Raw genomic sequence first — 16,877 nt, 5'->3', positions numbered from 1 at the left:
CCACGTGCCGCGGAGCGGCTGGGCCCGTGAGCCATGGCCGCTGAGCCTGCGCGTCCGGAGCCTGCGCTCCGCAACGGGAGAGGCCCCAGCAGTGAGAGGCCCACGTACCACAAAGAAAAAAAAAATAACCGACTAGTCATTTCTGAAAATGTATACAATGCAAATTCCATATGAATTTTAAAAATACAACATGAGATTTTATAAACCACTTGCAAGCACAGCTTTAGTTAAGTTCCTAGTCGTCGGGGGGTATGAGGAGTTCCCCCTGCTCCACATTAAGGGTACTCCAAAGGAAAAGTTTGAAAAGCACTGCCCTGGCTTAGCCAAGAATGAAACGCATACGCACAGCCCTTTCACAGAGAAATGTGTCAAGCACAAAGACCCAAAACGATAGTATTTAATGGAGGTGCTATGGATCACCTTAATTTAAGCATTCTCCAAAAGGAAAAATTACACAGAACGTGACATCTGATCAAACCCTTACATGGAATAAGCACACTTGATGGGCTACGCCTCAGACACGATGCCCACCAGAAGGTGGCAACCCGCACTGTGTTGAGTGTCTGGCTGAATTTTGAGGGCAGCTGCTGGAACCTGAATCTGAGCCCTAAGAGGGTAGCCTCAGCTTGGGCAATAAACCTGAATTTCTCGTTCCTCTGGCCCACCACACAGGTTCATTTCCAGCTATCACAGATGTCACCTCACAGGCCTGGCTTTTCCTAATCTTGGTTCTGATTTAGGGACAAGTTGATCCTTGGACCCCAGATTTTCTACGCGTCAGGCCATTCACTCACTCCATTCCCTGAGCCGTCTGCCGGGCAATGTCAATCAACTGGAACATCTGGAACTTGGTCTCCTGGACGTGCAGGTGTTTATAGAGGCTGCTGCCCTCGCACCACTGGGTCACAATTGCCAGGTTGTCCTTCGTCATGTACCCCATGAAGAGCAGGATGTTCACGTGCCGGGTTTTGCTGGTGAGGGGAGGAGAGAAGAAAAGGCTCTGAGCCTTCCGCTGCTGCAGAAGAGGGAGATCTAGTCTGCTTTCCCACTGTCTCCGACCAGACCCTGCATGTTCCTGACACCACCCATGCTTACAGTCCAGGGGCTGGCAAAGCCAACACAGCCGACTGCTGATGATCCAGCTGGTGTTGTGAGCTGACAAAGGGGCCACCGTCACTGCCCTCAGTGCTGGCCTTGATCGTACAGAGGACGTTCTCTTTCATCAGTGTATATTCACCAATCTCCCCACAGGTCACAAGGACCCCTCATCTATGGAATCCATCATTATTCAGTTTATTCCTATAAGTCTAAACAGTGACTCAAAGACTTCAAAGCTGACGGTTTTGAAGTCCAAATTAAGGCAACTTAGAGCTATAAAGAGTTCTTGGAAATAAATGTGAAAACAGAACCCATCTCTCCCTACGTCAAAACAAAACCCAGAGATAGTACCTGGGCTGTTCTATCGGCGTAGTGAGCCCAGAGACCTGAGGCAGTGGAAGGGGGTATGCTCATCAAAGGGGGCTCTTCTAAAGGCTTAACAAGCGCATAAGCTGGAAGAAACCTTCTGCTCCTTTTCACTCATGAGGGAGTTGTTTCAACCACAGGACTCCACAGTGAACACTCACCACCAGTCCCAGCCATCAGCCCTCAGAGACAGGTCATGCCATGCAGCCTACTTCCTCTGCGGTGCTTGTACCAGCATCCACGCCGCGCCCCTGCCACACCAAGGGACAGGCCAGCTTTCTACTCACCGAAGGACAGCCACTTCATTCCTGAAGGCCTGGAACTGCTCTGGTGTGGGGTCAACAACCTTTAGAATCTTTACTGCAACGTCTCCTGCAAATTAGTTTACAGTCAGTGCAGTTGAATGATCTTACTTTGTTATTTTTCATGTACACTAGTTCTGAGGGAGATATAATTAATCACTTATTCAAAAATCATATACCTACACAGATGGAACAAATACTAAGCAAATTTCTGAATTATCAAGTAGCTTAAAACATTAGATTATACTACTATCCTTAAAATACCACCCCACAGGCCTTGAACCAGCTTGGTTTAAACTGTTCCTGTCAAGCCTGGCATCCCCAGCGGTGAGGTCATGTGTGACAGGTCACAACCTGGGCCTCACGTGAGGATGACATCAGCAGATGGATATGAATGGCCCAGCAAATACTGAGTCTTCAGGGCCAGGAGGCTGGGGCCCGGAAGCAGGCCAGTTAGTAAGCAGTTTATGCTCAACTCAGCAGCCACATTTCAATGAGACCCGAGAAGCTCCCTTGTACAAATTCAAAGACATATATCGAAATTAAGCCTCTCAGCCTTCAATGCCGTTAGAAAGTAATCCTAATGATTAATACTGATTGCTTACTATACCCTGGCACTGTCTGCTCTCACAGGTATTACCTCCTTTAATCCTTGTAGCTGCTCTATGACGTTAATACCGTTGTCCTCATCTTACAAGCAACAAACTGAAGTTTAGTTACTTGGCCAAAGTCATATAGCCAAAAGAAAGTGCTGGAGCCAGGATCAGAACCCTAGTCTGACTCCAACAGCTGTACTTCTAACTAAAATACTGACTACTAACTGTCAATCACTGTGAGTAAAACCAGCCTCTTCATATAACTTCAGAAACATCCAGAGATCAATTCTACTTTATAGATGCTACCGATTTAGAAGCCACTTTCAGAAGTGTTATGTCATACTTATAATAGTTGTAATGATAATAAATTACCTGAAGCCCTATTAGGACCTCAGCTTTTCATGACAAATAACTTTACTAAACACAATGATCAAACAAAGTAGGAGTTAAGTTCACTGGCACTTGGAGGTGACTTAGTTCATCCACAACTGAGCATGTGCCCTTGGCAGCAACCCCCTGCAGCCTGCTGGAGCACTCATTCCACTTTTGGGGAGCACCAAATGGTACAGAGATGGTTCTTATGATAGGTCCCTAACTGTTGCCCTGTGATCTCTGTTTGTATCGTCTAAAGCTAAAATCCCCACTTAGCAGCAGCTTCCAAATTGGTTCTTATCCAGTTCACTGGTGCATCAACTTACTGAGGGCCCAGGGCTGCCTGGCAGGTGCTGCTGACTTTGGATGGCAGAGCTGCATATGCTATATTCAGAGCTGCCTTATATCTAGGAAGATGGAGCTGGTAAACTATGCAGCCCCAACCTCAAGTTCCTTATGACTGAGGAGAGGGACAAGTCTCTTGTGCATAATTGCCCATTCTGGAGCAGTCTGAGCCAAGACAGGATTGGGGTGGGGGGATGACAGAGGAGGGAGTAAGTATCTTGGCAGACAGGATATAGAAAAGTTTTCTGAAGGAAATGGGATATAAGCCAAAGGAAGGGGCTGTTCTAGACTTGGTACACCAGGAATAAAGGTGAGGTAAGGGGGATGAGAGAAATGCCAAGTTGTGTTTGGGAAACTCTAACACAGCATGTGATCTGAGACCTGTAGGACAGGAGGGAGGAGGAGTCTGCTACCAGAACGCAGGTGCGATGCAGGCACATTGGTGACAGTAGGGATAAAAAGGAGGAGATGGAAGCAAGAAACCCTGTGAAGGTGAACTGACTCAATGTGGCAGTCAACTCAGAGGAAGGGCCAGGAAACAGATGGGGGTTTAAAGGGACGGGCTGGAGGTAGGGATGCAGAAGACAGACTTGGGGAGATGCTGGATGGTCCCTCAGAAGGGGTTGCTTCCTAGTTCATGAGCCTCGTTTTGCAAGCCCTTCCCTTTCTCACAGCTTTTTTCTGGGCATGCTCCAGTCGTCGCTGAACTCACCCTCAGCGTCACCCATTTTGGACCTGATCAGTAACGCAACCTCAGACCTCAGATGATCCATCAGCAGCCAAAGCCTGTTCACAGCGATTTGCTCTGACCTGCTGTCAGCTGAACATCCTCCACCTCTAGCCTCTACTTTCTGGACTCGTGAACAAGACTTATTCCTGTTAAAAGTTCATCTTTTCTTTGTTCTCATCATAGACACTTCAAATCCTCCCATCTCTCTAAATCCAAATCCTATTATCCAAATCTGCATGACACCCCTGTGTTAAGTCATCCACAATACCTGAGTCATGCAAGTCACTGATGGGAAGACTGAACAGGGTCAAACTAAAAACAGAGCCCACAGCACTGTAGGGATCCAGAGGCCAGGCAGCTCACGGTTAAGAGTTACGGTAACAGATTATGCGCACTTTCTTAGTGAAACCCAGAGACCATACTCTGCGTTACAGCACACCCTCATTTGTACGTGTACCCTCCAAGGACTGCCATACCAGCGATTCAGTCTGCTAGGAACAATGGGCAAACACCATAGGAAAACCAATCTCAACTCCTATACAGAATGGTCCTCTACTGCGAGGAAACACCCAGAGCTATAGAATGACTTTTCAGGTAACTCAGGAGCTCCCTATCACTCTGGTTTTCAGGCTAAGGCTGGCCAAACCTCCTAAAGGTCTTGCACAATCTGAGACCCCCATTTCACCCAAATGATATCCAAAGTTTTTATGGTACCCTATAACCCACACCCCAGACCTCACTTCTATTAGCCTCTCCCTCTCTCATCGTACTAAAGCCATTCAGACCTCCCTGAGTTCCTCGGACAGGCCAGGTGAGTGGCCCATTTTGCATCTGCTGTTGCTGCTTCCCAAATGCCACTTCCTCAGCAGATTCCTCCCCAACCAATCTACTAAAAACTATGAACCAGGCCTGCCACTCTATACCTGCTCTCCTCCATTTTTCTCCTTAGCACTTAGGACACACTATCTACTTTGCTTTTCTTGGTTATTATCCCCACCAGAATATCAACTCCATAAAAGAAAGAATTATCTGTGTTGCTCAGGGCTTCATTCCTAGCCCCCAGAAAAATGCTCGGTATTAGAAGAATGCTCAGGAAACAGTGGCTGAAGAAATGAGTGAATTCTAAGATGCAACTGTCAGCAAGGCAAGTTATGAATTGAAAAGCTGTCTGTTTGAAGCTCTGGAGTTGGAAGTGGGCACAGCCTCTAGCAGGGAATACCGGGGACTTAGTTGCTCAGCAGTCCTCGGCGCCAAGCACATCATGACCAAGTCCACCTCTCCAGCATTCCGTGCAATAGGCATTCAGTAACACAGCTTAATAACTACATGAAGTACTTATTATTCGTCAAACCAGAACTTCTTACTTTCCCTTCATAGTAAAGTCAGAGGCAAATGTAGTACAAGCAAGTTAAGATACATGGCTATTGGTTATCATGTTTTTAATAAGATTATTAAGTTAATATTATTCATCTAACATTGAAGAAGAAAGAGCTACTATCACTGGTGAATTTCAAATGTTTTCACCTTTTTAAACACCAATTAATTTCCCTGCTTTGATCATCTGAGATTGTCTAAAACTTATTATACACACCCCTGCTTCCTAGAACAGAAATAGAATGAACACCATTCCTCCACTTCTTATTGACTCAGTCAGAATGACAAACCTCAGCCTTAGGCTGGGCTGGGGATCCCCATACATGGTTATACCAGGCTGCTGACTTCACACTGTGGCCCAAGAGTGTTCTCAGGTTTGGGGACCTGCTCTTGAGGCGGTTGCTGCCGTCTTCTCATGCTGTTAAGTGACCTCGCTGCTAACAGTCTGACCGCTTCAACTGCTATCTTCATCTCTTTTAATGTGATATTTGTAATTAGGAGAGGCTGCCAAATCAGACCCCAAGTTCATGCTCAAAAGGAGACTCTGCACTTGGGCCCAAAGGGTCTCTTCTGTACATAAAGTAAGTGCGCTTATTAGTTCACGGATCTGAGGCCTCCACTTTGGTTGCTTTAAGACCTTTTCTGTTCACAGCCGACGACGGGCAGAATCGGTGGGCGGGGGTGGGGGGTGGGGATCACCAAAACAGCTGTAATTTTTAAGAAATTGAATAAAACGTTCTATTATATATAGGAATCAGAAAAGCAACGGAGGAAAAAAGGGAAGCAAATATAGCACAAAATACTCAACCTAGAAATTACGCTTTCCTTGACCCTCTCATTTTCCTCTTCATTTACAGACCACGGCTTGCTTTCTGAGGGGCTAAAAGTCCATTGCTCCTCGCTCCTCTGACTTTTGACACTCTTAAGTTAGAAAAAGTAGAATCCTAAAGCATTAGATGTTAGCTACATCCTGACAGTTGTCTTTATGGAAGTAACACTATAGCAAATACATCTCCTTACCATAATCTAAAAGTTTGAGACTGAGACAAAACGGAAGCTCAAGGCAGTACTGTGGCAAATCTAATGCTCTGAAAAACTATGAACCCCCAAATAAAAGTGCTCAATCAGAGGACGCTTAAATTTGGGCGCAACTTAAACTGCATGTACTGGCTTTTAGCTGAGGCTTAAAAACGGATAAAAATGATAAAATGCTCCTAATGGAAGCATTAAAAGCAGTGTTTTCTGCTCTACTTCCTGCAATTACAGCCTTCTTGTCTCAGATACAAGCACTCAATCTCACAAAATTGTGTTTTTCTTTTCTAAGGGATCACCAAGACATTTATGACATCTATTTAGAAAATATTCTGCAATAGCATAATTTCTCAGTGACCCAGGAGGCAGGCCAGTAGTATATTAGACACAATTTCTGAAAGAAAAGGAATCACCCTACATGTATCTACAAATGTTCAGTCCTTTGCCAGTTCCTGCAAAGAACGAGAAATTTGTCAGATGATTAGTTGTAAGTGGAAAACCCACAGTGCTTCTCAGTTTTTAACAACTTGAATTTTAATGCTCTAATGTATTTTACGCTCATAACTTTGTCCATTTATGTATAAAGATAAATACGGTGGCATCCAAAGTAGAAACACAGGCATCTAGGCACTTTAGGTTTTGTGTGTGGTTTTGCTGTTGTTGTTGTTTGCTTTATTAAAATATGAATTTAGAAGAGATGTCTTTTGGGGAACATGTAGCATTTTCAAGAAAATACTCTATTTTCTGGCTGACATCCTAAAGCCAGAGGCATTAAAAACCTGACAGAAATGTTAAGTATGTTGACAATACAGAAGCTTTGGCTACAGACCTTAAAATAGAAAGTTTCTTCCAAGTGACAAAGTGTTTCCATTAAAATAAGAATGTGAACTCCCCACAGATTCGAGAATTAAGTCTGTGCATTACTGTTTGACAGAGATTCCCACAACCAATCCCAGGGCAGAGCAAAGAAAATCTGGTTCAGGAGGCTCCCGGCTTTCCTGTGCCCAACTGTCTGACCATGGGGATGTTAGTTCCCCCTCTTGGGGGCCTTGGTTTCTGGCGTGTAAAATCTCTGAGGTCCTTTCCAGTTTTAAGTTTCCAGAATCCATGCCCCTCCTAATAGCAACAGACTCTTAAACACATTTAAGGAGCTTCAAAGCATGTTCCTCCCAGGCGCGCACTGTATTTAATCACTTTATAAGAGACTGTGACATTTCACTATGGTGCTCAACTCTTTGTTCACCAATTTCTCATTATCCTGAAAACTTTTTCATACCAAGTATAGCACTGTTGAGTCTTAGAAAGAACGGTATGAAATGTCACTGAGATACCATTAAGTTCAATCTTCAGATGCAATCAAATACCCTTGGAGAGTGCTGCTGTGAGCCTGCCTGGCCCTCTCTGGACTGAAACGTGACTTCACCCTGGTAGTAAAGGGAGGGCCCCAAACTTACCATGCCACTTGCCCTTATAAACAGTTCCAAAGGAGCCTGACCCAATCCGAGTGGAGAGCATCACTTCACTGGCTTCTATTTCCCAGTAATAGCTTGAATCTCTCTGTCCACGAGGCCTCTAAAACAAGCAGATATCACTGATATACTCCATAGACTGTTAAAAGTCTGTTTAACGAGGGTGTCAAAGAAAAGATCAACCCAACTCCATCCATTCCCATATCTTTTAAAGACAGACATATTAACTATAATTCCAGTTTTTGTCTTTTGAGAAAATACCACTTTAGTTGTGCCCTGCCTTGCAACAAACCAGCAAGTTTTCCAATGTAAGCATGCCAAAAATGGCACTGACATTTATAATGTATTCATTTAATTAGAGTCCCCCAACCCTAAAACGAAAGGCATTCTCATTTCTGACTAAGCTTTTCTACTGAACACTAACATGCAGGAGGTGCTGCTGGCCATACTCACAATTTTGTTTTTCTCCTGGGTGCTGGATCCCGGTGCCCGCTCTCTCTGTGCCGGCACAGGGGTTTTGGGCTGTGACCAGCCTGTTGGGCTCAGATTGTTGGGACTGCTGGACAAGGCTGAAGGTGAGCCTTAGTAGACAAGACAAACAGAATTCACACATGGGTAAGCCAACAGAAGATGCAGCATAAAGAGAAAAAGCCCATGACTATTTGCTAAATGACTTAGACAAGTACCTGATTCACCATGACTCCGAATTGCATCCTGAAACAGAGAAGGAAAGCTGGTCAATTTCTGCACTAGAAAAGATGTTCTCTGGGGGAGGGAAAGGGAGGAGAAGGATTTACAGGAGCAAAGTGGATTATAATATCTCTAAAACACAAAAGGTCTAATTACATACTCTAACTTTTCTTTGACGAAATTCATCAAATGTCTGTGGCCAATATCTCCAAGATTGTTATCATCTTAATAATCAATATTAGGAGGACTGATGCTAATTTCTCATATACAATAAAGCAGCATTCTTTTTTCTCTAGAAAGCAATGCACACTGCAGACTGACACTCTTTAAAGGAAGGCTGGCAAAGTTACTATCAAGCTGCGATCCTTCCAGTGGTTGGGGATCTTGCTCCACTGAAGCTCAAAAAAATATAATAAAATATTTTTAATGAGGGGTTCAGTGGCAAGTTCACTGTTACTCCTCTAGGAGTTGGACTTGCTATGGGTAATCACCACGACTACATATTTTATCCAAACCTAAAATCATAGAAAGCTGGAAGGACCGTAAATCCCCTAATCTAAAGCCTACATTTTACATATAAGGAAACACATGTGAACAGATAAAGGAACATGGCGAGTGTCACACAACCAGCAGGTGGCAGAAACAGAACTAAAAATCACCACCCACGGATCTCAGCCATGAGCTCATTCATCACAAAATGCTCCTCAGATCTTATGGGTAAGCTCTGAAACTAGTTACATTCTACTCAGGTGAGAGGTCAAAGGCTACCTTTAGAATTTATTAAACTGTTTAGTTGGAACTGTTTAAATCACAGGGCTCTCCATGAGACCTAAATCCTCATTTTTATAAATCTTCACTTGGAGTATATAAATAACAATAATAGAAAAACACTTGGTCCCCATATCCTCAAAAAGGATTATTTCTCTTGGAAGTCTTACTGTTTTCTTTGTGTAACCACAGTAAAGACAGGATCCTTTTTTTCACACAACTGTTACCAGAATGCTCACACTCTATGACATCTTTACAAGAGTTAAGAAGAATCACAGGCCAAGCTGCCCCTCCCCCACTTTCGCAGCCCCACCCAAACATCTTCAGAATTTACCAATAAAGCCTGGTTCTGGGGTTCTCAAACCTGGCCAGTCTTCAGAATCACCAGGAGAGGTGTTTAAGAATACAGATTCCCAAGCCCCTCCACCCCACTAGGACTGATTTAAGTATGTCTGGGAGGGAAGGCAGGAAACCTAGGAATCTGCATGCTTTTAAGTATGACAGGATGACTGCCAGGTAGACAAAATTTTGTCCAAAAATAACTTAAATTTCAGTAGAATATTTAGCAGCTGTAGCTTTATTATTCAACTCATCTATTCTTTGTTTTTAGTCAAAGCGTGCGTGGCACAATGTATTTTTACTGACCAGAAGTACACTCCCATGCACTAGGATTTTTTCCTAATGTTGTCGTAATTTTCTTCCCTGTATCCACTTACATACCTCATACTTAATTCTGTGCTAATTTCTACAGCTGGACTGATTTATCATCATCTCTAAATCTAAATATTAGTTAAAGAGAACTAAGATGGTTTAAACAAAGCAAGAAAGTGTACTTTTAAAATGCTGAATCATATGTGATTTTTAAAAAACAGGAATCAAAATTTGGTCTGCTTTCTAAAGTACAGAGAGGATTAAGCACCACAGATGTGCTAGTTATTCTACAGTAAAACTTCAAGAATTTTCACTTTTCATGTTCCCTCTAAGTATTAGAGTGTTTATACAGGACTAAATAATATATCAGAAGAAAAGTAACTGGTACATTACTGTATTATTATCAGGGCTAGTAACAGTACAATAGAGACAATAAAACTCATAGCTTGCATACACATGACCCCCTCACAATAATCTCGTGATAACCAAAGTGCCCCCAAATGACCAGTTTAGGCCCCACATTGGAAAGCCAACTCTTTTGTTGAGCCCCTCCCACGTCCGATCGGTAGGACAAGTATGTCGAAAATGATCTGAGGTCTGAGTGAGGTACATAAGCAGTGCCTGAGGTAGTGGGTGGCCCTGAGGTTTTTCAAGGAACAATTCCTGATGTAGACAGAGCACAGCTGTCTTTGATAAAAGCTTATCAAAGGATTTTCAGGGCATACCAACCAAACTGACACATTTTGTTTCTAAACAAAATATAAATAGAATAGTGATGCTGTTAACAACTAAACAAATCTAGCATTAGTCTTTAGTTGAAAGTGATTAAAAAAAAATTTTTTTAATACCCTTGGCCTCAAAATGTCACTTGAGAAACTGATTTCACCTGTCAGCAATACCACATAGTTATTTTTTTACTCCCAAATATGCTATTGCCAAAAAAGAAAACATGAGACCAAGTCTGACAAGAAACATAAAATTTAGTGATTGTTTCATTTTTGATAGGCTACTGTCTGACAGTCTTAGCAATCCTGCTACTTTACAAGAAAGCAAAGGCATGAAGAAGAATACCTACTCTTCCCCTGAAACAAAATCGTCTGGACCACGCCCTGCGAGAAGCACTCAGGCTGTTATTCTAGTCCAAAGCAATGAGAAATAAGAAGAATAAAGAACAAAGGAAGTATTTTAAGCATATTCAGTTGTTAATAAAGATGAAATAGAAAAAGCAAACCAAACAGAACATACAATAAAGCCAAGAAAAGAAAAAGCAGTTTGAAAACACTAGCTTTTGCGCATTTATATCTCCCTAAATACCTGCTTATTAAAATCCTGTGACTCCACCCTCTTATTTCTAAATAAAATCACTTTAAGTCTTTCAGAGAGTTTGTAGTCCTCTATCACTATTATTTTCTTTCCCACATGAAAAAAAAACTACTCTTTATATATCTTATTCACTAGCTCACTGAAATCCTATTCAAATCTAACATGGAAACAATCAGTTCAAATGTTAACATTTCTTCAGGAAATTTCAGTTCTCTATTTGAATGATATACCAACCAGATTAACTAAGCTAGTCTCAAGATGCAGTGAATAAGAAATTCAAAAAGTCCAGAGACCTGACAAAGTGCTGCAACATTCCTTATCAGGTTTGAAACCCAAAACTCTCTTGACACAACCATCAACCCCACCCGAATGACTAACTGACACTCTTCACCACCCGCAAAGGACCCTATTACCTCAATCATCCTGCTGTCCACGGGCAAGGTGGTGCTGACCATGTGGACATTAGGTGTGGACGTCGACCTCTGCCTCTGGGACAGGGAACCTTCAGAGGAGGGGCTGGAGGTGTTGAATGTGAAAGCGTGGGGTGTGGAGTATCTGTGCTGGGAACTAGATGAGAAGGAGAAAGAAAATTCCATGGTTGTCACTCAGCCTTCTGTATTGGTAAAGTCTTTCAACTACCTATTTCATTAAGATACTTGGGGGCAAACCCTACTTATACTACAAACTTTGACAAAAATGTTCCTTTCTTTCAATATGCACCATTTAAAATGTTTCTTCTGTTTAGATGCCTTTGCATGCAAATTTTTAAAAAGTAAACAATATATGTGCTCGGAATTCATGTAAAAAGAAATGATACGTTATAAGTTTTCTTCTATTTAATAAATCACCTCTACAGGATACTCCGAATTTTTAGACCATTTCTGGGAAAGAACAGATTAGCATTTGTCAACCAACACTACCCCCTACTAAAGCTAGCTGGAACTTGCCCAGGTTAATTTAGAGACTAAATTAGAAAACTTTAAGGAAGATTTTTTAATAGACAGTTAGATCTACCAAGCATGTCTGCAAACAGGCCAGCATTTTATCCACTATGCATTCTCTCCCCCCATAAACAGCTCACAAAATCAATTAATGTGAATGCAGTTTTTAGGTTTCAATACCTAACTGTGAAATTTATCACTGGCTTCTTTTACCCAATGCCACTCTCCCACCAACCAAACTGGGAACACGCATTAAGTATAACATTTTCATTATTTGCTCCAAAGATTACTCGGAGTTTTGTTTAGATTCAAGTAGCACCATGCATAGATTCAAGAGATAAAAGACTTTTTTTTCCTAAGAGAAATTGCTCTATTGCAATTGCCTTTCCAGGCAATTCAACATTAATGCCTTCAGAGGCCTGGTTTCTTCTACCTAAATCTTCAGAAGCAAGTACAGTTTTTCAGTCAGGTTTGCTTTTCAAATTATCAAGAAAAATAAAAGTCATATACAAATATATCCAGATATCACTTCAGTACAAACTCCTTGTTCTGAGATATACTGCCTTTAACAATTTCCATGACAGTCTTACAAAGGCCAGTAAATATTATATGATTATATATAAATTAAAGTCAGATATTTTGGACAAAGATGTAGATTTATTTTAGGTTCCAAATTCATGTGTAACAGGCATGTGGACTCAACAAAACTCTGATTTTAAAGCTGAAAAACAGAGTAAAGACAAATTATGTGCAAACTCACAGGCACATTAAAACAATTTACATTAAAAATCTAATTAGATTATTTTCAAGATAGCAGTTTATTCAATATTGGGTTGGCCAAAAAGTTCATTCAGGTTTTTCCGTAAGAGGTTATGGAAAAACCCGAACGAACTTTTTGGCCAACCCAATACCATGGTTTTAGCAACGCAAGGCCATAATAAGCATTTCAAAGTTGAGGGTTTTATTTTTACCGAATCATTGTATACCGTTTTGGGATGCTTTCCCTGAGGCTCACTGCATACTGAGGAAGGCAAAATCTCAAACTCTTTAAAATGTAATGAGATACAAGGGACATGCTAGGATAATAGACTAAATTGTAGTCAGAGTCACTTTCCAGGATTTAAGAACTAGAGGACCACAGAGAAAAAGTTCTATGTTTTGCTCTAACGCCAATGCTGAGTTCCACAGAAGCAGCAAAGGGTTTACACAGAGAAAGGACGGAACGCAAGGGATCTCTTGTATTCATGCTTTCAATCCCACCTGCCCCAATACAACTTTCCAAAAGAAAAGCAGCAGGTAAAAAAAATACCTAACAGGCATCCGGGAAACAGACTCTCGCATCCGACGCATTGTCAAAGAAGGCAGTGTTGGGACCCCACTATCACCAACAGTGGAATTTGGGAACAGCCTAAATGAAATCAGAGGAAGACTGGTTTAAAGACTTGCAGTAGTAATTTTACAGTCAGCCTGCCTGGCCTTGCAAACTCACAGCTACTCAAACTCAACTTTTCCTAGTCACATTTTCCTGGACAATTTCAGGCTACCCAGGGTAAGGGGCTACCCAAGTGACTGGGTTTGAATGACTACAGAATGTGAACAATCTTGACCGGCCAATGAGCACAGAGTCTCTAGTGTGCATTTCTAGGAAATACTGGCCCAATGTCCAGTCGTATCAGAATAGTGTGGTTTTTTAAGCTAGAGTAGGGCACTTTATAACCTAAATCACGTAGAGCTTTTCAGAAACATTCTGTCTTGGAAACGCACAAATGAAAAGACAGAAATATGATGGATAGATCACCTTCAGCACCAAAAGCCATAAATAAGAGGAAAAGTGATATTAACATTAACTGGGCATCTTCCCTTCATGAGATGAGCACTTGGTGCCCGATAAGTTCACATGTTATCTCAGTTAAGCCTCAAAAGAACACTGCAGGGCTTCCCTGGTGGCGCAGGGGTTGCGCGTCCGCCTGCCGATGCAGGGAAACCGGGTTCGCGCCCCGGTCTGGGAGGATCCCACATGCCGCGGAGCGGCTGGGCCCGTGAGCCATGGCCGCTGAGCCTGCGCGTCCGGAGCCTGTGTTCCGCAACGGGAGAGGCCACAACAGAAGGAGGCCCGCATACCACAAAAAAAAAAAAAAGAACACTGCAACCATGGTAATACCCCCATTTTTCAGATGACTGAGCTGAGGCTCAGAGGGGATTACAGATAGTTAATGACAACACTGAGATTTTGACCAATGTCTGCTGGACTCCAAAGTTTGTGCTGTTTATGCTACCCAAGCTCTCTTTGCAAAAGCAACATGTGACTACCATGAAAGCAAAAAAGATGTTCCCATGGTAGTTTAATGATAACACCCCCTTAGTTTTTCTAGTACCTTCAAAAAAGGATAAAAGTTCACCTTTGACTTTTCATATCCCTGTTAATAGTTTTTAAGAGGTTCTTTGGAATATGTAACTTTTAATTTAAACCTTACTTAAAAAAACCAGTTTGTCTATATGGAATGTATTTTAGTAACCGGTTTGTCTCCTGAGGGATACATGTGTTTTTTAAGGTTTACTGTAATATCATTTTAAGACTAATGTTTTCCCTAGTTTGAGGTGAAGAAAACAGCACCAACCACACTTTCTGCTCCTTCTCGATGTCAGAGGTCTGGTTCAGTGTTATTTAAGAGTAGACAGAGTAGTGTCTACTAGCAACCTAGTAAAAAAAATCTGGGGGCGTTTTCATAGCCCTCTGCTCTTTGCCTTACTGAAGCACAGTATATCAATCTCTATTTGACAGGTAATACTCCTACCAGCTCGTTTCAGAGTGTTAAATACCACCTTAAAACTTGCTAGTTTCAGAATTGTCATGTTTCTAAAGCAGACCTTTTCCAGATCATGATAATTCATTTAATAAGTCTAAAACCCAGACTTGTCAGTCAAATATACAGTATGCATCCTCAAAAGGGGTTTATATCTCCCTGCCCCCTTATATTCTTTGAAAAAACAACAATGCCTTACAAGAGTTGTCTGATATTACTCCAGTCCACACACATAGTAGGTACTTTGGTGCTACAATGCTCGTGAAACTTGTAGCCACAAGTCTGACATCTAAACCCATTCAGCAGGAACTTCTGACAGATGTCACAGAAGGCAAGCTTCAGGAAGGTCTTCCGAGCCTGGAACAAGAACACAGGTGTAAATTATACTGAATAAAAAACAAAATAATTTCCTTCTTGACCCCCAAGAGGTTTTATTAGAATGAAGAATCATACTTCCAACATTTGTAAAATCCATACACAGAAATTAAAGTACATCTGTGATCTAATGACACCTAAATTGCTTTACTGTAAACAATGGCACAGCTTTAAACAATCCAACAACATATATACTTATTATCTCTGAGAAATTCCTATTGTGCCAGCCAAAGCACCAACATACCACAAAAAGAGAAGAGATCTGCAACTTACAAAGTTGTGTGTTGTGAGTGGAACATGGTCCAGGAAATCTACTTGAAGTTCCTCTCCAATCAACGAGGCAGCATCAGTATTCCAATCTAAACGTGCTTTTTTACTAAAGAGGATTTTTAAAAACATAATATGAAAGGGAAATATTTAAATTAGGTGAAAGAGTTGAATACCAGTAATAACAACAGCTACCATTTAGCTCATGCTACATAAACATAAAACTTAACTTAAATCCCATACAACACTGACATTTAATTCGTACAACAAACCTATAGGGACTTCCCTGGTGGCGCAGTGGATAAGACTCCATGCTCCCAATGCAGGGGGCCCGGGTTCGATCCCTGGTCAGGGAACTAGATCCCACATGCATGCTGCAACTACGAGTTCGCATGCCACAACTAAGGAGCCCGCATGCCAGAACTAAGACCCGGTACAACCAAATAAATAAATACGAAAAAAACAAAAACAAAAAAATCTATGAAGTGGGCATTATTATCCCCATCTTAAAAATGAGAGAAATGGGGCTCTAAGAAGGTAACTTGCTCAAGGCCACACACAAAGTGTAAGGGGGCCTATTTGGAATCCAGGTCAGTCAGACTCCAAAGCTTGTACTCTTAGAATAAAGTTTTTTTTTTAAACAATGAAATAAAACCATCTCATGATAAAGGAAATATGCAATAAATTGGACTTTATAACATTAAAATCCTATAAAAATCCTATAAAATGGGTTATAAATATTCCTACAGTAGCAAAATTTAATCTTCACTAGCCTACTTCAATCTAGAAAACACATAAATAGAAAGGAATCACAAATAAAATGCACTTTTCTATGAAGACTGGGCTCAAATCTGTAGAACTGTCTGCAGAGTCTATAACATATAAATTGATGAAAGACTTAACTGTCTTAAAATTTACTCTGAAACCACTCTTTCTGTGCCTAAACAAGACAGAAAAATAGGTACATTTAAGTAAAAATTAATTCCCAGTTCCTTTCTCATGTCTTATCTAGGTTATCTGGCCCATCTCCTGAAGGAAGAATATTCTCAGGTAGGGAGAGAACACCACATATACAGCACCACTCTAACCTCTCCCTTCACCTACGAGAAGCCTATTAGAGCCATCTTTCTGATTATATAGCAGGAAATAATCCATCCCTTAATTCCCTATACAAGGTCTGGGAAACCCGACATTACTCCAAAGTCCTGTTTTGCCCTAATGAACAGGGAGAGGGTCAGTCCTGTTTCCTGATCAGTCTTGAGGTGCCATCCATCCAAAAGAGAACCTAGGGTAGCTCCAAACAAATACAGCCGTGGACAAGAGTGGCTCAAGCCCCTCACTGTCTCAGAGTCTCTCTAGTCTTTAGGGAGCACT

At 41.7% G+C, this 16,877-nt stretch overlaps 1 protein-coding gene across 3 annotated transcripts in view; it reads right to left on the bottom strand.

The window, feature by feature from the left end:
- The window catches only part of RAF1 (Raf-1 proto-oncogene, serine/threonine kinase), a 77,456-nt gene that overhangs the window by 4,189 nt on the left and 56,390 nt on the right, over window positions 1-16,877 (bottom strand). For 2 of the 3 annotated variants that reach the window (XM_028479221.1, XM_028479222.2), the window contains 10 exons: window positions 15,510-15,612; window positions 15,061-15,218; window positions 13,367-13,465; window positions 11,530-11,683; window positions 10,869-10,928; window positions 8,371-8,398; window positions 8,138-8,265; window positions 7,670-7,787; window positions 1,752-1,836; window positions 795-971 (listed from right to left, as the gene is read on the bottom strand). In XM_028479221.1, the coding sequence (XP_028335022.1) occupies window positions 795-971; window positions 1,752-1,836; window positions 7,670-7,787; window positions 8,138-8,265; window positions 8,371-8,398; window positions 10,869-10,928; window positions 11,530-11,683; window positions 13,367-13,465; window positions 15,061-15,218; window positions 15,510-15,612 (1,110 nt within the window). The remainder of the gene's footprint in view (window positions 1-794; window positions 972-1,751; window positions 1,837-7,669; window positions 7,788-8,137; window positions 8,266-8,370; window positions 8,399-10,868; window positions 10,929-11,529; window positions 11,684-13,366; window positions 13,466-15,060; window positions 15,219-15,509; window positions 15,613-16,877) is intronic. The other variant, XM_007126198.4, reaches the window with a different exon arrangement.

Source organism: Physeter macrocephalus, chromosome 18, assembly GCF_002837175.3.
Source record: "Physeter macrocephalus isolate SW-GA chromosome 18, ASM283717v5, whole genome shotgun sequence".
Classification (NCBI taxonomy): Eukaryota; Metazoa; Chordata; class Mammalia; order Artiodactyla; family Physeteridae; genus Physeter; species Physeter macrocephalus.
This window is presented reverse-complemented; position numbering and strand designations above follow the sequence as displayed.